The sequence below is a fragment of the Thyridium curvatum genome (assembly GCF_004353045.1).
Source record: "Thyridium curvatum strain D216 chromosome Unknown NODE_71_length_214541_cov_85.463701, whole genome shotgun sequence".
In the NCBI taxonomy this organism is placed as follows: Eukaryota; Fungi; Ascomycota; class Sordariomycetes; order Thyridiales; family Thyridiaceae; genus Thyridium; species Thyridium curvatum.
Genome location: NW_022156826.1, coordinates 48,852 through 73,148, shown reverse-complemented (window position 1 = coordinate 73,148; position 24,297 = coordinate 48,852). Strand labels below are relative to the sequence as shown.

The 24,297-nt window shown below is 57.3% G+C and overlaps 6 protein-coding genes across 6 annotated transcripts; 2 read left to right on the top strand and 4 right to left on the bottom strand.

The window, feature by feature from the left end:
* Positions 1 to 1,573: 1,573 nt before the first annotated feature.
* E0L32_009611 (uncharacterized protein) lies at positions 1,574 to 8,512 on the bottom strand (the record flags this gene model as incomplete). The annotated part of the gene is made up of 3 exons (XM_031144595.1): positions 1,574 to 7,207; positions 7,382 to 8,138; positions 8,289 to 8,512. The coding sequence occupies 3 exons, from the start codon at positions 8,510 to 8,512 to the stop codon at positions 1,574 to 1,576; spliced, it is 6,615 nt and encodes a 2,204-aa protein (XP_030990618.1).
* Positions 8,513 to 11,523: 3,011 nt separating this feature from the next.
* E0L32_009610 (uncharacterized protein) lies at positions 11,524 to 13,161 on the bottom strand (the record flags this gene model as incomplete). Its single annotated transcript, XM_031144594.1, has 1 exon — positions 11,524 to 13,161. One exon carries the CDS (start codon positions 13,159 to 13,161, stop codon positions 11,524 to 11,526), a length of 1,638 nt encoding a protein of 545 aa, XP_030990617.1.
* A 1,466-nt stretch (positions 13,162 to 14,627) lies between these two features.
* E0L32_009609 (uncharacterized protein) lies at positions 14,628 to 15,973 on the top strand (the record flags this gene model as incomplete). Its single annotated transcript, XM_031144593.1, has 2 exons — positions 14,628 to 15,593; positions 15,668 to 15,973. 2 exons carry the CDS (start codon positions 14,628 to 14,630, stop codon positions 15,971 to 15,973), a joined length of 1,272 nt encoding a protein of 423 aa, XP_030990616.1.
* Positions 15,974 to 16,609: 636 nt separating this feature from the next.
* E0L32_009608 (uncharacterized protein) lies at positions 16,610 to 17,959 on the bottom strand (the record flags this gene model as incomplete). The annotated part of the gene is made up of 2 exons (XM_031144592.1): positions 16,610 to 17,793; positions 17,869 to 17,959. 2 exons carry the CDS (start codon positions 17,957 to 17,959, stop codon positions 16,610 to 16,612), a joined length of 1,275 nt encoding a protein of 424 aa, XP_030990615.1.
* Positions 17,960 to 18,699: 740 nt separating this feature from the next.
* E0L32_009607 (uncharacterized protein) lies at positions 18,700 to 19,953 on the top strand (the record flags this gene model as incomplete). The annotated part of the gene is made up of 1 exon (XM_031144591.1): positions 18,700 to 19,953. The coding sequence occupies one exon, from the start codon at positions 18,700 to 18,702 to the stop codon at positions 19,951 to 19,953; it is 1,254 nt and encodes a 417-aa protein (XP_030990614.1).
* An 800-nt stretch (positions 19,954 to 20,753) lies between these two features.
* E0L32_009606 (uncharacterized protein) lies at positions 20,754 to 22,627 on the bottom strand (the record flags this gene model as incomplete). Its single annotated transcript, XM_031144590.1, has 3 exons — positions 20,754 to 21,860; positions 21,948 to 22,070; positions 22,607 to 22,627. 3 exons carry the CDS (start codon positions 22,625 to 22,627, stop codon positions 20,754 to 20,756), a joined length of 1,251 nt encoding a protein of 416 aa, XP_030990613.1.
* Positions 22,628 to 24,297: the final 1,670 nt, after the last annotated feature.

The following is a 24,297-nucleotide window of genomic DNA, read 5'->3' as shown; positions in this document are numbered from 1 at the left end:
CCAGACATCTTTATTCTCCAAGTATGTACATCATCACCGACAGAAATCATGTCATACCATCAGCAAGGTACCACACCACCACAAACGCGCACACTAGAGCAAGCTCCCGCAGTGGCCTTGCATCCCACCGCCGCCCGCAAACCGATTACATGAGGTGTTGCAGTGGCCCCGTAAAACCCATTACGTACCTGAATTTGATGAATGGAAGCCCTCTGTTGCATCCCCCGCTGCCGAATCTGGATTGGCCGAGGACCCCCAGTACTTGTACGCACCTGCAAACAGGGTTGCTGATAACCGTTCCGGCGCTCTGGAACCCTTCTGTAGAAGCTATGCGGAAGCTAATTGCCGCCAGTGGGCGTTTCTTCCTTTCTTTTTTTGACATCTGATTGCCTTTCTCTTCCCAAAAGCAATGCGATTCCTCACGAGTCTCACAACGTCTGGGTGTGGTCAATCTACCATGACAGACGCCAGCCTTAGCTTGCTCACCCTCCGGCCAGGCACCAGGACAGCGAGCCCGACGTCCGCTGGATGCAATTCCCTTCCTAATACTCCCAGATCCCATCTGTCATCCAAACTCCAGTCGTTCAGCTCCGGAGAGATAAGATAGCGCTCGGCGCATGATTGGCCTATCCCCAGGTCTTGGCAATACGCCCTCGCGTGGGTAGTGGAAACACCCGGGATACCCCCTTTTCCCCAGCCGGTCATAGTCTCTACCTACTTGTACTTCCATAGACCACTCACTCCGTAGTCCTTTCTGGGTCCTGACATCACTCTGGCGAAGCCACCTTGATGACATCCTCGGTTTCGTACTGATCCATGCATGCATGATGTTGATTCTGTCTGTCCGGGGTTATCCATCCATCTGGATAGGACTGGCTTGCTTGATAGTGACTTAGCCTGCATACTTGGAACTAGACTAAACCAACCCCTTGATGATCGATCCCAATGCAAATAAAGTCAGAAAAGTCCATCTAGCACAAGCCAGTTCTTCTTTTCTTCCCCGTTGTATAGAGAACATAATAGAGTATATAGAGCAAGTCCCTCCCTGCCCTCCCCCGGGGAACCCCCCCTCGTACCCGACGATAAGCAGCAGACAACTCCCACACTCCTCCACTCCCATCTGATGTGTTTTGTTTTTTTTTTGCTTCGGCAATGCTAGACAAGACACGAATGAACATCAGAGAAACAGAAAAAGAATAGCAGCTCCCATGCCATGTATCCTGCTCTTTCCAACCATTCCCATGGAGCGCGTTATCTTGAAGCCCCCTCCCTCCCCTTTCCCAGGGAGAACTATTCCAGCCACTGACCTCCCAGTTTTTCCTCCCGAATTTCCAATGCCAGCGGTGCGCAACAAGAAAGATAGGATCAACTCTTCCACCCCAATGCAACCCATGATATAACAAGAGACCCCTCAAAAAAAGCAACCATCCGCCTCCATCTAGGAAGGGTAGAACTGAAAAACGACCCAAACAGAGATAGCATTTCCCATGCTCCAAACAGTACAAAAACCCCCCCTCCAATCCCTCATCGGAATATCAAAACGGTTGTCGTTACATCATAAAGGAGGAAGCGCTCACTCCGTCTCGCTCCCGCCCTCGGAGTCGTCTTCCCCCTCATCAAACCCTTCATCCCCATCATCGTCAACAACAACCACCCCCTGGACCTGGGCCGGCCCGATCTCGCCAAACAGCGCCTTGTACCGCTGCAGCTCGGCCAGCTGCTCCGCGACGCTCTGCATGACGTCCGACATGGGCGCCCTCAGGTCCCCGAGCTGCGCGAGGTGGCCCCCGCCCGCGGCCATGTGCCGCAGCGAGAGCGTCGTGATGCACGTCTCGATCCGGCTGACCTGGTGCTCCATAAAGTTGACCAGGAACCGCTCCGTCATCTCGCTGCTGCGCTGCTTCATGCGCTCCAGCAGCTCCGTCTCGGGCGGCTGCAGCCCCCGCCCGCTGACCTCCTCCAGCGACGAGCACAGCATCTCGAGCCGCAGGCTGACCCGCCACAGCGCAAAGATGGCCTCGGGCTCGACGGCGATCTCGACGCCCGGCTCCCGCGTCGCGATCTTGTTGGCCGGGGCCCCCACCGCCAGCTCGTTGACCTGCCGGTCGTGCGCCTGGTGCGCGTCGACGCGGCCGGCCAGCGCGTGCGGGTAGAGCGAGTACACGACCTCGGGGTTCTCGAGGCCCTTGAGCTTCTTCTCGCCCATCTCCTTGACCTCGAAACCCTGCGACGACAACGACCGGAGCTCTTTGCGGATAGCCTGGGCAAAGGTGTCGTCCTCGAACAAGTCGTCAGCACCGGGGGCACTCTCCTGGTACGTCTCGAGGCAGCGCTGGATCTCCGAGATGAAGTCTGACGAGACCGTGATCTGCCCGCCGTCGGCGACCGCCGAGATGCGCGACGCCTTGTTGACCATGGGGCCGTAGTAGTCCATGCGGCGGGTGATGGGATCAGGCTCGCAGAGCGGCTCGCCCCAGTGGGTGCCCATGCGCACCGACAGGCCCTTGAAGATAACATTATTGTCCTTGTCGACCATGGGCTGGCACGATACCGAGTTGAGCATCTCTGATGGCCAGGGGACCTCGAGGAGCGACATCTGCACGGCGAAGCACCACAGCAGTGCCGAAGTGGCTGTAGGGAAGGAGACCATAAAAGCATCGCCTTCAGTCTTGACCTCGAAACCACCAATGCGACGCAGTTGCCGCCGCATCACCTCGTTGTGCAGCTTGATAGCCGAGCGCATGGCTGCCGGGTAAGTCTCCCACAGATTGGTCGAATTCTTGATGTCGGTGAAGACGATGGCGATCATGCCTGTGGGCGCGGGCACCTCGGCCTCGAGACGTTGGAGTGTCGAGTCGAGCACTTCGCACTTCTTCTTGAGGCGCCTGGCAGGCTGGAACTGGGCTTCGTCAGGAACACCAGATGGGTACAGTGACATACTCTGGCCACGGTGGAGTCGTGAACGCTCATTCCGCCTCTTCAGATCGGCGACGCTGATCATCATGACCATAAGCTTGTTAGTCGCACCATACGCCATGGCAAGGTCACGAAGCTTTTGCGCAGCCCGCATGAGGTCGCCCCTCTCCTGCCGTGCAATGTCGACGACCAGACCGGGGCTGAGGTACTCCCAAAGTTCTCGGGTAGCAATCAGGACAGTCTCATCCTGCTCGCGGACGGTGACGTGATGGATGTTGGGAGCCGCCATGACGGCAGGCATGAGATCGGAATACCCAAACGCCCTCGATACCTCGAGCAGATCGTTGAGGCGGCCGTTGCGCGAGACCCAGCCTCCCGCATCTCGAATCCTCGACCGCTCGCTGGGCTCCGCGGGATCGTGCTTCTTGGTCAAGAACTTGTGGCTGCCATCGTTGGAGATGAGCATCGCCTGAGCATCGCCCACATTGGCGACGTAGAGCTCTTGGCTCTGAAGGTAAGCCACCGTAGCGACACCGCCGGAGTTGAGATCCTCTTTGCTCAGCACCATTGGTGCGGCAGCCGAGCCGCGATGTGACATCAGAGGTCGCTCCTCGTTGGTTTGCAGCCCGATAGTGATCAGATCCTTGTTCAAGGATAGGAACGCACGCCTGAGGGCGTCCTTGGGCCCCTCATCCTTGCGAGTCTTGAGCGCCTTGAGCTCCATGGTGAAGATGTGGCCAAAGTTCTCGTGTAGGTACTTGGCGATCTTCGAACCCCCACTCGAGAGCGCCTGGCCGTCGAACAGACCCAGCAGCGTCTCGGTGTCGGAGGAGTTGAAGCGCGGCACTACGAGATCGATCGTGGACAGATGCTCATTCTTGCCGAGAGTGTCAGCCATGCCGTACGGTAAATAGCCGGCGAGCGAGCCTGACGTCCGGACACGGCGATCTTCGCTCTGATCAGGAATACTAGGTTGCGTCAAGGTGACATCCATCAGGCCCAAGACACGCAAGTTCATCAGCCGGTTGAAGTCGGTGTACTGCTCGCGATTCGCGGCGCCGGCCCCAAACACCGTCTGCTTGATCTCAAGCCGGCGGTTGCCCGATAGATTGAGGAACCTCAGATTGGGGTTGAGATTCCAGTTCCAGTCGTAAGGCACGTTGGAGATGTTGTACTTGAGGAAGTTGCTACCACAGTCAAGTACTGCTAGTTTCTTGGCGCGCGAGATGTCGGCGGGCAGGTTAGTGAACTTGTTGCTATTGATGTGCAGAACCTGGAGCAGGCTGTATTCCTCCAGATCGTCGGCAGGCAGGCTGGCAAGTTCATTGCCGGAAAGGTAGAGTTCAACGAGCTGCGGCCAGTTCTTGATTGATCGCTGGGGCATGTCGCTCAGGTCATTGTACGACAGATTCAGGACGCGGAGCTCCGCAAGGAGGGTTATCTGGTCAAAGATGTCGTCGTCCAGCTGGTTGTCTGCGAGGTAGAGGTTGCGCAGGGAGCCAGCGAAGGTATTAATCAGGCGGGCGGACAACCCCGAGTCTTTCCTCAAGTTGGCCGAGGGTGTCATGGAGCCGCTCTGGTTAGTCGTCGTCGCCCTGGACACAACCGACGTCTTGCGTCCGCCCTTACCGTACACAGAGACCACGGAGCCCTTCCTATCGGGACCGGGCGGCACGGGAGAGGGGCCCACACTCAGCAGTGTGCTTGACGCCTGACTCGGTCTCCTCAGGGCATCGAGATGAATCTCCTCCTCACTAGGGGTTGCAGAGAGCGTTCCAACTGTGTTTGACCTGCTATTAAGACCGATCCGTGGTGAGTCACCATTGGGCGCTTGCGGCGGTCTTGATGCCGGCTTGGGGAAATTCTCCAAGACGTTCGAGGATGCGTTAAGTGTCTCCAGCTTGTTAGCCCACCATATTTCCATGGGCAGCTTCCGGATGTTGTTTCCTCGCACATCCAGGACCCGCAATTCAGTCAAGCATCCGATCTCCTGGGGAAGCTCGCCCACTGAATTGTGCGCTATGCTAAAGTGCTCTAACCTTCGCAAGTTGCCGATCTGATTTGGTAAGGAGACGAAGTAGTTCTTGTCAAGTACTAGCCTCTCTAGGCTCGTCATGTTGTTAAAGGACTCGTCTATGCTGGCCAGTTGGCAGTTGGAGAGATTCAGATTCTTCAGCGTCAGAATAGGCATGTTCAGGATGAAGTTTGTGATCGGGTTGGCATTCAGCTTGAGGCTTCGTATCCTCTCAAAGGAGCCGGTGAACTGGGAGATGGCATTGTGGTCTGCCGTGAGGATCTCGAGCTTGGGCAGGTGCGAGATCACGTCTATGGCGGTGATAGCGTTGAACTTGATATCCAGCTCGCGCAGGCTCGAGAGCTTATCAAAATGCTGCGGTAGGGTGCCACTGAGCCTGTTGTTGGTGATGACAAACTTTTCTAGGTTCTGAAGCCTGCCAATGTCCTCGGGTATATGGGCGATGAGGTTGAAACTCATGTCGAGGTCCACAAGACTCTCCAGCTCGCAGAGGAAACTAGGAAACTTCTCCAGGAAATTCGAGGAGAGATTGAGTGTCCTCAAGGAGTGGTAGGCTCCAAAGTAAGGCGGTAGGTATTTCAAGCGGTTGTTCGACAAGTTCAGCTTCAGAAGACCAGCCAGTCCGTTCAGCTCAGCATGTTCCAACTGCTCCAGGCGGTTGTTGGAAACGTCGAGATAGGTGAGCTTGCTTGCGCGACCCAGACTTGGGGGTAGTTTCCTGGCCTCGTTGTTGTTGAACTTGACATCGCGTAGGTTCTGGCAACTCGAGATGAAGTCCCTGGGTACATCTAGCGACAAGTTCCTAGACAGGTTGAGCGAGATGATTTCGCCAGCTTTGGAGTACAAAGTGATAGGGATGGTGACGAGATTCCGGCCAGAAAGATCAACGTGATTGAACTTCTGCAACCTGCCAAGGCCAAGGTCGTGTGTCTTGGCATGGAAGTCACTTTCGCGTGCCGACAGGAACAGGAAACGGCAGAGATAGCTGTTGTCCTCGCGACCGAGATCTTCTATCCGGTCGTTATCTTCGTAGCCCGCCTGCTGGAGGAGCCGCTTTTGTATCAGGAGCGGCCGCTCGCCTGAGCCGAGGATGCGGAGGAGATCGTGCCTCTTGAAGACGATGTGATAATTCAGGTTCTCCGTGAACGCCTTTCTGGCCAGATTCGAAATCATGTCGGAGACGGCAGCATCGAGAGGCAGTTGCAGTGTTGCAAATGTGCCGTCCGACTTGAAGACACGAATACAGTACTGCGTCATCTTCTCCCCAGGGCGAGGCGGACTGCCAAACTCCTCGATCTCGGGGATCTGTTGGGCCGCGATCTCATCGGCAGTACGCCGGACTGCCCAACTGTCGGGGGCATTCCACGCGCCATTGGGGCCTCCGGGTATATTGGCAGCCGGCGGTGGCAATGTTATCTGCGACGACTCTGACGGCTTCCGCTGTTTCTCGGCTTCGGCATTCGTCTTGAGTATCTCCGCATCCATGGGCGTGAGGGGCAATGGCCGGCTCAAGATGCCTTCCATGTTCTCCAGGTCGGTATCTAAGAAGAATGCCTTCCCATCCTTCTTGCCCTCCGTAGGGCCGACGGCTTCTTCGGTCTCGTCATTGTACCGGTGTCCCTTACCCTTCTTGTGGAAGGGGAACTTATTATTAAAGGTAGGCTGTCGCGAGCCCCCGGCAGGCCGCAACGAAGGAGAATCGGTGGGCTCAATTATGCGTCCAGGTAGAGCCGGTGCCGACTGCCCAAAGCTTTCTGTTCGGGGGAATTCTGTTCGGGATGGTCGCGCGGACAGCGTATGCGATGCCACTGAGCCGACTTTCTTTAGGTGATGGTGTTCCTCCTTCTCCTTGTGGTTCCTCCGCAGGCGGCCCAGCAGGCCCTTCTTGTGGTGACCCGGCGACACGTCGTCTACCGGCATTGACTTGGAGGCGACTGGTGTGGGTATGGTGCCGTGGCCGCTCGGTGTCGGGCTCGGCGCTCGCGACATCTTACTATATAGGGGGGTGCCAGTGCGAGACTGCGGCACGCTGACGGTCGAGTCTTCGCGGCTAGTCGTTGGCCTCAGCGCCCGGGGATCATCATTACTCTTATTATATCGGTGATGATGACCTGGTAGGTGCACGATAGAGTGGCCCGAGCGTGACGAGGAGGATGTCTTGGGTGGTATTTGCGTGGAGTTGTCGGGCATGTAGCGTTCTCGGTCTGGCCCACTAAGGATATCTCGGACGGGCGCTTCACCGTACCGTGCTATGTCCTATATATACACTATGATTAGACCAAAAGACGTGAAGAGAAGGAGACTGATCCATAAATGAAGCTGTCTGGGACGACGACGGACTGCCCCAAGTCAATACGGGACCCTGTCAGCGCACTAGCGCTTTTGATCCACCGGATGGAGTTGGGGACTAAAGGCGCGAGACGAGCCTACCTCTGAGTCTTGGTAGAGGAAAGGGAGGACCTCCGGATTTGGTGCCGGCGTTCGAGGTCGCGAGGAGGAAGGAGACGCATCCCTGGTGTGGTCGGTAGCATTAGAGTAGTTGCGATCCCGCTGCGGCCTGCCCTGGCTATAGGAGAGCGACCGTGAGTCCTTTCCCGGGACAGCAGGCGGCGTGCTTGCATCAGAGGATTCTCGGCCGGGAAACTCCTCGCCGAAGAAACCTTGAAGCTTTCTCATTCCACCCCTTGTGCCACTCGCCTTCGAGCCCTGACTGCTCGCTGTGGTCGTGATGCTTGCGAGGGACGGCCTCCGCTGGTCGTCAAAGTAAGGTGCATCGGGAGAATCGAAGCTGACAGAGGTCTGGCTCGGCCGAGGTCCTGTGTTGAAGCTAGGCGAGAGCTGAGAGGCGATAGAGATATTGTCGCTCGAGTCGTTATAGAAGCTCGTCGGCAACGCGCCCCCGCTACTGCTCGCAGGCGTCGAGCCACTACCGCCGTTCGACGACATCCACGGAGCGATGTTTCTCAAGCTGGATGAAGGGCCGGTGGCGGGTGTGCCGTGCTGGGTACTGGGGCCACGGTTGCCAGAGGAGTCAAGGACCGCGAGGTCGCGGCGGTAATTGGTCAAGTCGCTCATTCTGCGCTGGTCACGGGCAGAGGTATTGCTATAAGAGTTTGAAGTCGGCGACCGGGGCATGCGCGGCCCCGAGGTCGGGGAGAGCTGGCCTTCGTCCAGCGGAGCTGGGTCACTAGAGATTGGCGAACGCAAGGACCCGTTAGTTCCCACGCTTTGCTTTACTCGAGAAAGTGAACGCAGCAGCTAAAGAAGCCTGCAGCATCCACGGCAACCCATCCACGGGCGGCTTGACGTGCAAGTCGGGCTGCGGCAAAGGACTCACCTGGCGAGCTTCCCGTTCTCGTCCCGCTTCAGCTGTGAAGGCGCCCCAGGCCTTCGGGAAGCGAGCGAGTCGTCCTTGTTGATTTTGGTCTTGCTTTTGGTGTCGAGGCTGTTGCTGGAAGATGGCGTGGCCGGCAAGGGCTTCACGGTCGCAGCGGACCGCGCACTGTCTGTCGAAGAGCTCGCAACGGAGCCGATTCGAGAGGCAGCATCATTCCTGGCCATTATCACCACCAGGCATGGGCAGATATGTGCACGGCCATATCACTGCCAAAAGGTCGGGGAGGAGGAAGCTTCGGCTTATTTCATGCTGGCCATGCCAGTCGCGACGGAGGGTTGGCGTGTTTGCTGGCGTCGATGGCCTTGTCGCTCGGCTGAGGCGATGCGACGTCGGTTCAGAGAGCTAGCCGGTCAAGCACAGCCTGGCTTGCCTCAAATCTATGATGAAGACGTCGAGCAATTCGATCTGTCGTCGAAATGGAGCCAGTGGGCAGGCGGGCGAGTTGTTATGTGGGTAGGACGTATATCGAATTGCGGGCAGTGGATGCTGGTACGTGCATCAAGAACAGAGACAGGTAAGGTCTGGTCTGGGTCAATGCTGTTGTAAGTACAAGTAAGGTAGTGAGTGGGTGGAGGTGGTGGACTGGATGGGGGGTGGAGGATGTCTGGTCGGATGTGGTGTGGTGTGTTTTGCTGTGGTGCGGGTTGCTTGGTGCTAATGCCGCTGCCGCTGCTGGCGGGCTGGTTGGTTGGTAGGGCGGTTGAGAGTGGGTTCATTAGAGCACACATACGGAGTACAAGTACACATATACACACACACACACACGCTCGAGCTCACACGGAACCAGTGTTGCGGTCTGAGTGCACGCCCCAAGACTAGGCTCGCTGTGAATCTGGCCTTCTGGTGGGTGTGGTCGGGCCCGCAGAGCTGGACATGGTTCCTCAATGGCCCTGTGGCCCTCGCTAGCACAGATCCGGTACCGACTGCCTGAAGGCATGGCATCTCATTCCTGCCGGCTAGCCTTTTCTACCGCAATATCGATCGATTCACTGGACATGGAGTCAAGGCCGCCATGGTAATGGTCGTCTTGGGCGGATGCCAAGCGGAGATTACGTCGATACTCGTCCCTCGTCTCCTGTCGAGATTGTGTGCTTGTGAGATGGGCGGCACGGTGACGGGGTCAAGCAGGGGTCAGGAAAGAGATGACGGGAGTTCATCAGAGATCTCACGACACGGGTTTTCCCACTATCTGAAATTAGATGGCGTCGATGAATGAAGTAGTCAAAGTACCCTGCCACCAGCCCGGCAGCTACCTAGGTAGGTTCCTAGGTAGGTTCCTAGGTAGTCAATGGCCTCAGATCACCACTTGAGAGTCTACCTCCGCAAGAGTCAGGGTCTGCTCCACGAGTCGCATATCAAAGGTGTCAGTCAGGACCCGGAAGAGAGGAATTCCACCTACATCAACTCAACAATAAAGACGGTGATAGTGGCATGATCAAGTGCTCTCGTCTCGGCAGTCATTCTCCAAAAGCGACTATATGGTAGATATTCCACGCCAATGTGTGTCAAGAGTACTAAAGCTTAGTAGAGAGCACCTCGTCTTACCTTAATCAACTTAGTGTGGGCAAGACGTAGATCGCGGACCCATGCGGGATGTAAGTCGTCACGACAAAGTCTAAACCTCGACTTGCTCGACACCCACCACCACCACCCATCATGCTACGAGCCCACAACCAGCGTTGCCTCAGTCAACCCCGTATTGCCACACGCTGCGAGGTCAATGTCCTTCTCGAATGAGAGTTTTCAGCCCTACTGACATGGGGTTGGTATCCTCCGTCCATGCCATTTCTTGATATAGACAGGCATATCACCATATCATGGCTTCTAGATCCGCTCCCGGTGCCTCATGCTTGATGTGCCCGGGTGTGCTTGAGCGTCGGGAACCGCTGGGTAGTCTGTATGATCGCTTCGGCCATTATTGAGATCTTCAATGCGGACCTTGAGCCACTCTAGGACTTGCACCTGATATTGGAATTCTAGGCTAGCGTCTACTACCACCCATTGCGGCTGTCTTGCTACATCAAAGTCTTCGCCCCTAGGGCTCAATTCTCATACCTCGTGTGAAGGGCTCTAGAAGCCGGGCGTCGTCAAGAAAACCGCCACGGAATCGACCATGTCATTGACGCAAGGTCGGCAGAAGGGAAGATGACGGGATCGACCAACGCCAGTCCACCCCCGCGATCAGTGCGTCAGCAAGGCATCCCTGCGTGAATGCAACATGGAAAGTTTTGTGGCTGGCCATGCGTCCCCAGATTGTGCTGCTTGTTGGGGAAAGCCTCTTTACGCTCAGCAGCAAGCACGCACCACAAAGCTGGTGGACGGACCAGGACGCAGGGTGAATGATCTGACAGATCCGCGCCCTTCAAACCCACAAAAGACACGAGTCTGTCTCCCGCCGTCGTTGGATCTGCCTTGATTCAAGACCCTTCAATTTTGGATGTCGGAAGAGGAATAGGTCACGGTAACGAGGCAAGTGATGGTCAGATTAGTTGACGGACTGCTAACAGAAGTACTTGACTATCCATCAAGCCCATCGGATTTAGGTAGTGGGATAGCCCTTCTGAGTTCTAGGGCAAGGATGTGACAAGGATATTGATTGTTAAGATCGAGGTAGCTCCTGATGAACTTCCGTCAACTATTCAGACACCCACTTGCGAGGCTTTCCGCATTCCACATGTCTTCTGGTACGTTTCCAGGGATTAGGGAATGCGCAAATGCTTAAGATCGATCGATACGCATTCCACACCGCCAGATCTCGATTAAGAAGCATAGTATTCTTTGGATGCTGGGCATCTCTGGAATCCACTCGCACATGGCATATCCTGAGCAATTGCATGTCTCATACACTCCCCGCAATCCAACTACCGCTCGTCCGCCGATACCATGATCGTGCCCATCGGCCTAGGTGAACGACCTGGTGGAAAGCGCATGCCCCACGAGTTCCATGAACCCATGATGTAGCTTCTGTGGAATGGTTGCCTTCGCTCTGACGTGCATTGTTGTGTAACCCGTATTCTCCGAAGTCAAGTCCAATTCTGAATGCAGACATCAAAACGGGATTAATTACAGAAAGAAGGCTAGGACCAACATCGCAGGGAAAACAATCTAGGTACCTAGACTTGGGTATACCGCGACTCCTAGACGCCGAACCACAATAAATTACCTACCGCTAGTATCAGAGCCAGTGTCTAGTCTCCATGCCATGTGTGCCATCTGCCGCGAATGCCCCTGGCAACGATGCATCTGCCTCCGATATCACACGAATCTTGCTTCTCAGTTCATCCCGCCGCCGTTCCGCCTTGCTCTTGACCTGCACCTTCTTCATCGCCTGGCTCATCAGTCCCTTGGCCTGCTCCCCTGTTCTCTGTAGCAGATCTACAGCTGCCTTTGGGGTAGACGGACTCGTCGGCTTGGGGACTGTGGTTACCCGTTCGCTCACCCTCCAGGGTTGATCGCTAAGGACGTAGTCACGCTGTGCAGCGGAGGGATGGAGCGTCGGTCCAGCCAGGCCAGAGCCATGCCGAAGCAATCGACCAACAAGCGCCGAAGACGAAGAAGACTTCCGCTTTGGCGAGTCCTCTGCTATCAGGGCTGCGTCATCCTCGCCGTCGCTATCATCATCCTCAAAGACGCTTCGAGGGGGGTATGGCGTTCTGAGTGGGTGGCCAACTGCCCCAAATCTCCCACCAGTCCGATGTGCCGGGAGGTTCGCCGGGGGAGCCATGCGGACTTTTGATCTATTGACGCGATCCGCAAAGCCGTTCCTAAGACTGGAAAATACTGACAAGCCAGGCGAGCCTGGACTCTTCGGGCTCCTGTCTGTCCTCACAATGATCGGTGGCTTCCTCGGCTCAGTAAAAAGCCCTGGAGCTTCATACTCTGGCACCAGACGGTTCTGTGCATTGGGAGTCGTAGCTGTCCCGTAGAGATTTAGGCCGGACACAGCTTGTCTGTCTGCTTGCACCGGTGAGTGTTGACAGTAGACGCAATCATGCCGGCAGAACGAGGGCAATACAGAGCCCCCGCTGGGCACTTTGCCGTCGAGGTTTAATGGCACCACTCCAGGGTTCGGCTTATTAGGAGTAAAAGACCTAATGATCGGTGACTCTGAAGCTAGACACTGCGCCACATGTATGGCCGGTTTGGTTGCCACATTTGAACCTTGAGCCATGGGTGGCGGCATCTCGAGGCTATAAACACTGCTGCTCGAGCTGGTACCAACGACAGGAGAGTCTGGTTGTTCTGCCGGTAGCGTCTGTGGCGAGTGCATCTCCAACCCAGTCAACTGGCGCATTTTCTGAGATGGGTTGTGACCACTTGGAGACGATGATTGTATGGAGCTTGAGACTGAGCTTGTCGCAGTAGCGGCCACGCCTCTACCATGCCAGACTTTGCGAATAGGTTGCACAGGCTGCGGAGAGATGATTTCTCCAGGCATGGGGCAGAATGCGCTATCCACTCCGCGTCTCGATGCTTGCTTTTGGTGCTGCGAGATTCGGCCTTCGAGCATGACGGATATGTCGGCTTCTTGCCTGTACCAATTTGGGGTGGCGCTCGGCCTTCGATCTACCACATCGCCCGTTCTGCCCTGGGATGTCTCGTGCATCTCGTGGCTAAAGGAGGAAGAAATCGAGCGCCGCAGAGGGATAGGGGGCAAAGGCTTAGAGGCAACCTGTGTCCTGGTTGAAGGTGGTGGATGAGGTCGGAGTGGTCGTTCCTGACCGGGTGGAATGGCGATCTCCATGCCCTTTAAAGATGTATTCGACGAGTTGCTGTGCATCCATGGTTTGCTAAGAGGTATGCCGGAAGCCATGATAACGCGACTTACTCACATGGAGCAAATTCGTAGCGGTTTGCTTTGCAGAACTGCTGCAAAAAGCCAGAAATGAGTGCTTCATCGAGCCCGGGCTGCCCTGGTAAAGAAAGAGGAACATCACAAAGGAAATAGACTTCGACAAGTCCAAGTGGTGGCGACATGGCCGCACTCGTCAACTCGCCGGCCATCTTTGTTATCCGGACACAAAGAACTTCTTTGGTCGGTGATTCAACGTGAGTACATAAGGGGATGGACGTATGTGTGTCACGAGGCTGCTTCGTACTACGAAACAACAGACAGAAACCCTCTGATTGTCGGCCACCATGGATCTTAATGGGCATGACGAAGCGAGACAAGCCATTTGCTGTGAACACAGAATGATACCGTGGCTGAATCGGGAAAGTTTGAGTCCCTACTTGGAAGGATGTGGTCGGTTGGACAGTGCTGCTCATATGCATCGAGTGAACACCAACTCAAGTTTCCCATGGGATCGAAATGGAGAGAGACAAACAATGCTCGATGACACAATCAGGGAAGCTAGAAGAAGAATCAGAGAGGGACGGGAGCCTTCTTCTCATTTTGACTCTTGATGACCTGATGTTTGGTCCCGCACCAGCAGCCAAGCGCCTTGGTCCTATCATGATAGAGGGCCACGCGTCACACGAGGTCTTGCGGTATTCGTATTAAGGGGGGGTAGGATCCAGGTCAGTAAGTGTCCCGCATTGGCAAGATTCCTCACGTCTTCTTGTCCGGAGTCGTCGGAATAAGGCAGTGCTATGCCATCAGATCCGGTATGGTGGAGCGAAAGACAAAAGTGCCAGAGTTGGCGAATGAGAGGCGCGCCTTAAACCGCTGCCTGGAACAAGGTTGCGAGTGAGACCAGCACCGGCGTAAAATTAGCCCCCGGTGTTGGTGCTATGCCTCCCCCCTGCAGAAAACGTCCACGGGTGGGCTGAGGCGCGGCTCTTCGCCTGTTGTGCAGGCGGTCCGCTAGAATTACCTTCTGTCAAAGGAGGCTAACGCAGTAAGAGATCGGCGCGGCAGCCCCACGACCCTATTTGACTCGCTGTAAAACGCCGCCCGGCCTGCTAGCATCAAATCCAACCCCCGGCTGTCCAACCGCGAGGAAGTACTTTAAAAGTAAGCTGGCTTGCTTGGCTGCTCCAGCGACGGGACCGGGCATTCTCCCAAGATGGATCTTGCTTCTTGAATGTCATTCAAGACCTCGTTCGCTCATCCTTTCTTTCTAATTCTCAAATTTGAGCGTGTTTATGTGTTGCGCACGTTTTACTTTGTGCGATTGAACGAAGGCATAACCCACATGCAGCGACAGTGGTGAGAAGACCATCAAGGGGGAAACCCGCCAGACCCGAATTCCCTCCTCCTCCTCCTCCTCCTCCCTCCCTTGCGACGACGACGACGACGACGACCGACAGACGGCGACAAGACGCACGCACGCAATCATGGCGCTCCGACGCCTCTCCCGCGCCGTCAGGCGGCGCGCCTTCCCCATATTCGTCGTGCTGACGCTGCTCTTCCCCTTCGTCGTCGAGATGCTCATCCACCGCACAAAGTGGACGGTGCCGCTGCCGGACCCCAAGGACGTCGACGGACCCTTCGAGACGGGCTGCCGCGAGCCCGACACGTCGCAGCCGCGCGAGAAGGCCGCGCTCGTCATGCTCACGCGCAACAAGGAGCTCGAGCAGGCCAAGCACTCGGTCGAGTCGATCGAGCGCCACTTCAACCGCTGGTACCACTACCCCATCGTCTTCTTCAACGACGAGGAGTGGGACCAGCGCTTCATCGACGAGCTCAACGCCACCGTGAGCGGCGAGGCGCGCTTCGAGGTCATCCCCCAGGACGTGTGGAGCTTCCCGCCCTGGATCGACGTCGACAAGGCCAAGGCCTCCATCAAGGACCAAGGGGAGAGGGGCATCGCGTACGGCGGCCTCGAGGGGTACCACCACATGTGCCGCTTCTACTCGGGCCACTTCTACACGCTGCCGGCACTGAAGGAGTTCGAGTGGTACTGGCGCCTCGAGCCCGACGTCGACTTCATGTGCGCCATCACCTACGACCCCTTTGTCGAGATGCGCAAGCGCGGCAAGATCTACGGCTACGCCCAGGCCCTCTGGGAGGTCACCGAGTCGTGCCCGAGCCTGTTCATGGAGATGAACGACTGGAAGGAGAGCCACCGCATCCCGACCAACAACCTGTGGCGCGCCATGATGCGGCCCTCGTGGGTGCCCTTCCCGCTCCGCCGGCTCTTCGCCGCGCCGAACCGCGACCACGACCGCTTTGGCGACACGTGGAGCCGGTGCCATTACTGGAGCAACTTTGAGATCGCCAAGATGGAGTTCTTCCGCAGCAAGGAGTACCAGGACCTGTTTGAGTACCTGGACAAGAAGGGCGGCTTCTACTACGAGCGGGTATGTCTCTTTCTAGCATCTACCCATCCTCAAGCTAGCAATGTATCATTTGGCTGACAACCTGTGGAAAACAGTGGGGAGACGCCCCCATCCACTCCCTGGCCGTGGCCATGCTCGTCGACCCGACCAAGGTGCACCACTTCGAGGACGTGGGCTACCGCCACGACAAGTTCTTCCAGTGCCCCGCCAACGCGCCCGGCCGCCAGCTGCCGGACTCGAAGCTGCTGGGCAGCGACTCGTACTTCGAGGAGATCGAGGGCGGCAGCGGCTGCCGCTGCGAGTGCGACGGCCGCTGGACGCGCAACCACCAGGCCTACTGCCTCAACAAGCTCAAGCAGCCCGTCAGCACGTACCGGCCCTCCTTCGCCTGGCTGAGGTAGCTCGAGGAAGAGCTTGGAAAGCTCCCTCCTATCTTGACGACCCCATCTTCACATACATACAGGCGCGTTTAATGTTAGACTCCTCCGTCTTACTACTCTCCTATACACACACACGCCTCGCGCTCACGCGTGTGGTACTTACTGCATTAGCGAAAAGCATGAGCATCGATGCATAACGCTTGCACACTAGAAAGAGTTGCTTTTTACCCACTGCTGGGTTTTTTTGTCAGAGGTATCTATCTATACAATCGTAATTCGGCGCGTGGCTAGAGAGCAACGTTCCAAAGGACTTGGGGGTTTGAGACAACAAGGGACTGGTTTGATACACAAAAGTTGATGGAATTGTATATTAGATTTGTGGGTTTTTTTTTTTTAAAAAAAAGCATGAAGTCATGACCTCTCTATATGATATAATTTCGTTGCCGTGGGCAGCCCCAAACCCAACACCGTCTCGCCGCCGTAGTTCGCCGTTTTATATGTGTACCCCCCATGTTCGAAAGACCTCTCTGCGTCCCCCCCGCCCGCCGTGGTGGTATCTTACAGATATCGTCTTTACCAAATTACAAATGACCTAGCATGATAGGCTTCCGTCCGACGGTTGGAGTCCTGCACTACAATGAAGACAAAAAAAGCAGATTAGTCCTCGGCATCCTCATACTTGGGCGAGTAGTCCCCCATGAGGATGTCCTCGACGCCAAGCCCGGTGTTGGTGTTCCTAACCCATTCAGTCTCGACGCGGAAGAAGATCCAGATCCAGCGCCGGACGACCTCGAGCGCCTGCAGGAGGAAGATGGAGCTCTCGAACCCGGAGACGTGGTCGAGCCGGGGGCTGAGCTTGATGACCCACGTGCACCGCAGCACGAGGTCGAGCGCGATGACGGCGTAGTAGACGAGCGGCGCGGGCTGGATGTACAGCGGCGAGCGCAGGCCGAAGGGGTGCTCGGACGAGTTGCGCTCGCGGGCCGAGAACAGCGTCAGGTCCCAGTCCTTGGCCACGTCCCAGTAGAAGCTGTACAGCGAGTTGACGGCGACGGCCAGCAGCCACGCGCGGTACAGGCCCGGGCTGTGTGCGGCCGTGGCGGGGCTCTTGTCGGCGCCGGCGCCGGCGGACGACGACGACGAGCTCTCGGCGGCGCGCAGCAGGGCGCTGAACAGCAGCACGGGGAAGGAGCTGGCGTACTTGGCGGCGTTGGCGAGGTGCTGCCCTCCCCAGCCGGCGCTCTCCTTGAAGGGGGCGCGGCGGACGCGCACGTACTCGATGCAGCACTGGCGGAAGCGGATGAGGAAAGGCACGGCCATGATGAGGGGCACGACGACGCTGCCGCCGCAGTCGCGGTCGGGCCGCTCCGTGGCCGAGCCGCCGCGGGAGAAGAACATGCAGGCGCAGACGAAGAGGTCGGCCAGGATCTTGGAGTAGCTGGTCAGCACATCGGCGAGCAGGATGTCGCCAAACTTGCCGTTGTGGGCCTCGGCGAGCCCGCCGACGCTCACGCGGCGGAGGGTGGCGAGGAGGCGCCCGCGGCCCGAGTGGGAGAGGGAGAGGCTGCGGAAGGGGATGACGAAGAGGGCGGCGAGGACGACGAGGTAGCTCATGGGCAGCCAGTCATAGTAGATGACTAGCTCGGGATCGCGGTGGGAGAGGATCCAGAAGGCGGTGATGGAGAGGGCGAAGCTGATGGAGAGGACGGTGGCCAGCCGGTAGGTTGAGAGGTGGTGGGGTGCGTGGGTGGGCGAGGAGCGCCCCGGGTATCGGATGAGGGAGGGGACGTCGATGTTGAGAAGATAGAGGTAGTGGAGGTTGACTCCCCATCCCCAGACAGCTAGAGGATGGCATCTGTTAGTTCCGGGGTTCCTTCTTCAAGGCCCAAGCCAACATAGAAGCGTATCAGGCATACCGAGGATTATGATAAAGGCGACCCTGTACGGCAGGGGAAAGGTCAAGCTGAAAGAGTCGAGCTGCGACTCGACCGCCGGATCGCCGTCCATGATGGAGAAGGGAGTAAGTGTTATGCAACTACGCGAGCAGCCAAAGACTCGTGGCGTCGAGCCATCGAGGAGAATAAAGAGGAGAGAAGAGAAAGGGAGTAGGGAACGAGCGACTGTAGTTGGTCCTGCTGTGTTGTGTGGTGGTAGTGGTATCGGTTGAGGTCGTGGAGGTTTCAAAGGCAAGATGCGTTGTGAACTCGTGTTCCCTTTTTCGTAAAAAAGGTGCCTCCCTTGTCTTCTTCTTGTCTTGGACGCGCCTCCAGTTCAATTAAACTGCCACTAGAATTTTAGGGGCACCACTCGACGTCAGCAATTCCAAGGCCCACACCACCCCCCTTTCCGTACGGAGTATCTCTTTTACAGTGCAGTATGTACCCGTAACGGTACATCCCAGATCGATGGGTCCCCTGGGCCGTCTAAAAATATGGGTACATCAGGCTCGCTCTTTGGGCGAGATGCCGTAAGGCTGGACCATCAATTCCATCCGTGCTGCTGCCGTCACATTCTCAGCCGAGGCAATTCGCTAGTGCTGCACTCCCACCACCACATCCACTGCCGACCAGGCTGTACCTAAACCACAACTCTTCAACATTTCACATCTGCGACTCACGAATTCCTGCGACTCAACACCAGCGCCACACTTGCACTGCCTCTAGACTGCTCTCAGCGAACCTCAACACCAACACATTCATCTGCGACATGGAAACACACCCTCCGACACAACCACAATCGCCGTCATCATGACATCCCAAGCCTCACCATCCTCCTCATCCTCCTCCTCCGCTCCCTCCTCCTCTTCAGTCCCCCACCCCGAGCAGTCCTCATCATCGCCCTACCCCTTCGCCGCGGCGCCCGACATCATCCGCGCCCACCAAAAGGACGCCTACTTCACGGGCGTGCTGACCAACACCCTCGCCGATCTCCACCGGCGCCTCCTCGGCGCCCGCTCCGCGCACGCCTGGGCCCCCGAGACCCGCACCGCCGCCGACGCCCTCTACCTCTGCCTGACGACGCTGCTCGGCAACCGCACCCTCGGCGAGGAGTACTGCGACCTAGTCCAGGTCCACGACGCCCGCTCCTCCTCCTCCCCCTCAGCAAACAGCGGGCCCGTCCTGCCCTCCCTCGCCCGCCGCGCCTCCTACATCGCCTCCGCCGTCCTCCTCCCCCACCTCGCAGGCCGGCTCCTCCCGTCCCTCCGCGCCCGCCTCCGCGCCGCCCTCGAGGGCCGGCTCGCCGACCTCGCCCGGAGGGGGAAATCCGCGAGCCCGACGTACCGCGCGGCGCGCTACCTCGCCGCCCACCTCTCGACCCTGACCTCGGGCGCGCCCTTCCACGCCGTCGCCCTCGCCGTCTTCTACTTCTCGGGCGCCTACTACTCCCTCGCCAAGCGCGCCACGGGCCTGCGCTACGTCTTCACCCGCCGCGTCGACCCCGAGGCCGGCGGCCGCGCCGGCTACGAGGTCCTCGGCGTGCTGCTCGTCTTCCAGCTCGCCGTGCAGGCCTACATGCACGTCCGCGCCGTCGCCGCCTCCTCCTCCGACCCGTCCTCGTCCTCGTCGTCAGAGCGCGTCGCCGAGGTCGAGGCCGCCGTGCGCGAGCGCCTCTCCCGCGACAGGCGGCCCGTCGAGGTCTCCCTCGACCACGAGCACTCGTACCTCTCCAACAACGACCTGCTGCTCGACAACGCCACCGCACAACAGTCGGGCAGCACGAGCAGGCTCGACGTCGCGGCCGTCACGCACACGCCCGTGCCGCCCGGCGGCCGCGCGCGCTACGACCTCGCCTCCGCCGCCGTGATGCGCTGGGTCAAGGGCTCGTCGCAGCGCAAGTGCACGCTGTGCCTCGAGCCCCTGCGCGACCCGGCCGCCACGCAGTGCGGCCACGTCTTCTGCTGGGTCTGCATCGGCGACTGGGTGCGCGAGAAGCCCGAGTGCCCGCTGTGCCGGCGCGAGGCGCTGGTGCAGCACATACTGCCGCTGAGGGCGGCCGGGTGAAACGAAAAGAAAGGAAAGGAAAGGAAAGGAACCGTTGTGATTATGGGCTTATCCTGTAGCTTTGCCATTGATTGATGGTTTGTGTGTTGGTTATTATTGGAAATGGATTTTTTTCCTTTAGAGGGAGGTAAAACCCATGTCCATGATGTTGTATGATTTATCGTGGGGTTTGGCATAGCGGGCGCGGGAATGTCAATGAAAGGAGGTAGGAGCAGGAGCAGCTCTCGAACGAGCCGAGACGTCAAATTAGTTATATGGCATGCAGACCAGACCTGGTCAAGAAACACAGTCCGCCTCAATTTTCCATACGTCTAGAGATAGATCGAGTTACATACGCCAAGACTGACATGGCATTGTATTATGATATATCAGCGCGCGCGCAAACCGAAATCAAGGTTACCGACGTGCACAACCAGTATCAAGTCCCGTGGCCATAGGCCCCGTCTGCTCCGCAGCGCCGAGACCAGCCAGCCGGGAGCAGAGTGCCAACACGCCGCCACAAATGAACAAAGCTCCTGTCCAGGAGCTGAAGAAGAGTTTGAAATGTCCCCCGGCGGGCCGTATGCAAGAACAGTGGCCCGTATGATGATGATATATGTCCGATCCTTCCGATTGTGTGATGTCCTCCCATTTGTAGGAGATGCAAATTTGTATGCATTCCCCATCGTCTTTTCCCTTCGAGGTATCATAGTTTCCCACCCATGCCGTGAACAATATCACACGCAAGCAATCAAGAACTCCGTGAATATCGACGCCGAATTATAAAAAAAACAGAAACCCCAATGCAACAAATGGTATGCTCAGATGGAGAAGAGGACAATCTCGCCGCGGTCGTTCTTGCGCAGGCGTAATGACCTCCACAGCTCCTTCTCCTCCATCGGCTTGCCGAGGCTGTTGCCCGACGCGCTCCTCTCGCGGTGGAACCGCTTGAGCGCCTTGTTCATGCTGCAGCCTCGCTCGCTGTCGGGGCCCTTGTTGACCAGGCTGAGCAGCAGATCCGCGCGCGGCTTGTAGACGACCATCTGGCTGGCGTCTCCGCTCTTGCTGTCCTTGGAGCCGGGCCGGTACTCGATCAGCTTGGGGCCCTTCTCGCCGTCCGACTTGTGGCGGTGTTCTCGGTGCTCGCGGTGCTTCTTTGACGAAGACGACTTCTTCTTCTTGGGCTTGGATGTGAGCATGGACATGAGGTTGTTGCCAATGCCTTCTCCGCGATGCTTCGAGTGCTTCGATTTGGACTTCTTGAGCGGGCTGGCCGGCGTCTCGGCAGCGTCGGCCGAGTATTCGGGCGACGGGGGGAAGACAGAGGGTCGGCTCATGAGGCGGTTCAGGCCGCCAGTGAGGCCCGAGTGCAGGACTGGAGGCTCGTCCATGGGCACGTCGACGTGCAGGCGCTTGCGCTTCTTGTCCTTGTTGGCATCCTTGGCTCCTTCCTTTGCTTTCCTTCGCTCGCTCTTGTTTGCGGGAGTGTGAACAGGCACCGGGCCGGTGCCGTACTGAACCATGGACTTTTTGTCGTCGGCCTCGTAGCCAGTAGGGTCGACGTAGGTGTTGGCCTCGTAGTCGTACCGGACGAGTGACGTGCTGTCGCCCTCCTTGAGAGCATCGTCCTGAGGGAGCTTCAGGTTGGAGGCATTCGGCGTTGCTCCTGCGACGAGAAAGTCAAAGACGTCGACCTTGGCATCGTCGGCAGGCGGAGGCGTGGGCGCATGCGGTAATGCGGATGCTACCGTCTTGCCGTCATCATCGATCTGGTAGTCCATGTAGTCTTCCGGGGCGTCTTCAACGTATGCTAAATGGGTCATGGTCGCCATTGTGGCTTTTGGCGCTTCTGGGGTCGTCGGGTTGGGCTTGACTTTCTTGTTCTTGTATAGAGCACCGTGGTACTTTTGTTCTTCGGTCATACAGCTCTGTGACGGCAGTGTTAGCAGGCTCGCTGGCGCAGCAGGGCACACAAGCACAAGGCCCGTGTAATCAATGCGGTCAGTCACACATACCGTATGCGAGCGATACTGCGTGCCAGGAAAGTGTACCATGCAATCGATGCACGTATAAGTGGCACCCCGGCAGCGGTTTCTGTGCGGGTCGAGCTTCTTCTTGGTCAAGACGTCGCCGCACGCCTGTAAGTGGTGGTGGAGTGGTCAGTATGAGGCAGCTCGCGAGGCGCAACACGGATGGATTGACCAAAGAAAGGAAGCAAAAGGATTCAGAGAGCGAGCGTGTAAGAAGCAGTATGGTTGGAACAAGATAGATAAGCTGTGGAAGGAAGAGGAGGACACGGGACAGAGGGTATGAAGTAGGTAGGGGACTGGTCAGAAGGGGCGAGGGGGGTCTAAGAAAAGGGTGTTGGAGGATGATCGTGGTGGTGTGTATCAGGACATGGTGTGTGATGTCAGGTCTTAAATTGGGAGCATCCCGGGGGTCAGGAGGGGTGGGTGTAGAGAGGGGGAGAGAGGAACAGAATATGGGACGCAAGGTTCGAAACATGAACAGGGGCCGAAGAGTGCCAAAAAGAGACGAGCACCCAGGGAGGAAGAGTAAGAGAGAGACAGGGGGGGTGCTCTTGGGGGGCAGATGGATCTATGGAATGAGGGGGCCAATATTATGACTGTGCAAAGTACACAGACAGGAAAGTAGAAGTGTTCAGGATACGTACCTCGCACGAGAAAGACACCATGGCTGAGGCGGGTATGTGTGTGTGTGTGTACACAGGCTGGGAAATGGTGTGTTGTCGCGAGAGAAGCACGATGCAAGTGCTGTTTTGTTGATTTTCAACTGGCTGGCCGTGATGCTTCGCGAATGTTCGCCTCTTAAAATTCTTTGCCTGCAGCCAGTCGGCAGCGGGAAAGTGGGTGCTGACTGGACGGAGTGGACGGGATTGGCGTCTGATCTTGCAGGAACAAGCAGCTGGAATGCGAGATGGCGACCTGAAGGGATGAGGGCAGATGGCGCAAAGAGCGTTCGTGGTGGACGAAGAGCGCGATGAAAAATTTCAAGAGAGAAACGAGAAACAGGAGGACGGGAGCTAGTCTCAGACAGTCGCGGAGGGCGTGTCGATAGACTGGGCAGAAGCGCATAAAGCCGTAAAGAGGTCGTCAATAACTACTTGTACTTGTCGGGTCCGTTCCTGACTATCGGTCTCTGGTGTGCAAAATGTGGGTAGAGGCGAAGAATCCAAGGGCTCCGAGGGCTCACAGAGGGGCGCTCAGCTCGTCGAATGGTGCGTGATAGTTAGAGGGAGAAGAAGGCAATGCCATTCGAGAGAGAGAGCGCGCGAGAGGGCGGCGGCAGAGGGGCTGTGTGTGCACTGTGCACGTTGGTGCTGTTGTGCTCTGCGGTGCGTGCCGGTAAGGGAAGCCAACCCCTGGACGGGTTTCTTTTCCTAGTGGGTGGCTTGGGATGATCCTTGTCGGGTTGGGCGCGAGGGAGAGGACGACGATGAGGCCAGGCGAGGAAGAGATGGAAATGGAAATGGAGACAGCTTGTGGGGAAGGCAGAAGATCGATCTTGTCTGCTTCAGGATTGTGTGAGAGACCGGAGTGGCGCGTACGTGCGAGGGAGAGTGTCGTTCCGGCACAGGGCAGAAGTATTGTAAAACTTGTAAAAATTCCTCTTCTTCCTTCTCTCCTGTCTCCCCTTGCTCTGGTCGTCGTTCGCTGCTGTGCATGAGGATGGAGAGCCGAGTGGACCGAGTGGAGAGAGCGTCAGTCAAAATAAGCCAAGTAAACATGCACGACGAGAAAAAACACCGGCAGCCAAACAGACGAGGCGAACCAGAGATGCATGACAGACTGCCAGACGGACAAGTTGGGCCTCAAACGCTGCACCTGAGTGGACACTGCCGGACTGCAGGCACTTCTGGACGGGTCAACAGCTTCGACAACTGTTGCCCGGTGGGAACGGTGGCCATCGCACTACTGCACCATCCTTGACCAGCCCCCGAGCAGAGAGATCCATGATTCTCAGGTACGCGAATGAATGGTCGGCCGCCTGTTGGAAGAAGCAGAGGAGATGGTCCCTACCTCCCACGAACCCACGAATTTGGGTTGACGGATGGAATGGCAGCATTGCTTCTTCCCGTTCACTTCCCTTCCTGCCCTCCCCCCTCCGGCTCGACACGCTTTGCGCGGGAGGGGGGGGAGACATCTCAAACCCGCCTGATACGCGTCCATGATTGGTTTGGGAGGGTGTTTGGATTAATTTAAAGAAAGAACAGAAGCCAATGCCATGAATCTATCTGGACTACAGGGAGTGGGTTTAGCCACCACTTACACAGCATCAATGATGCACCACGTAACGATCCTGTTCGCGCCATTCTCCGGCGATCCGGGAACCCACCAGCTACAC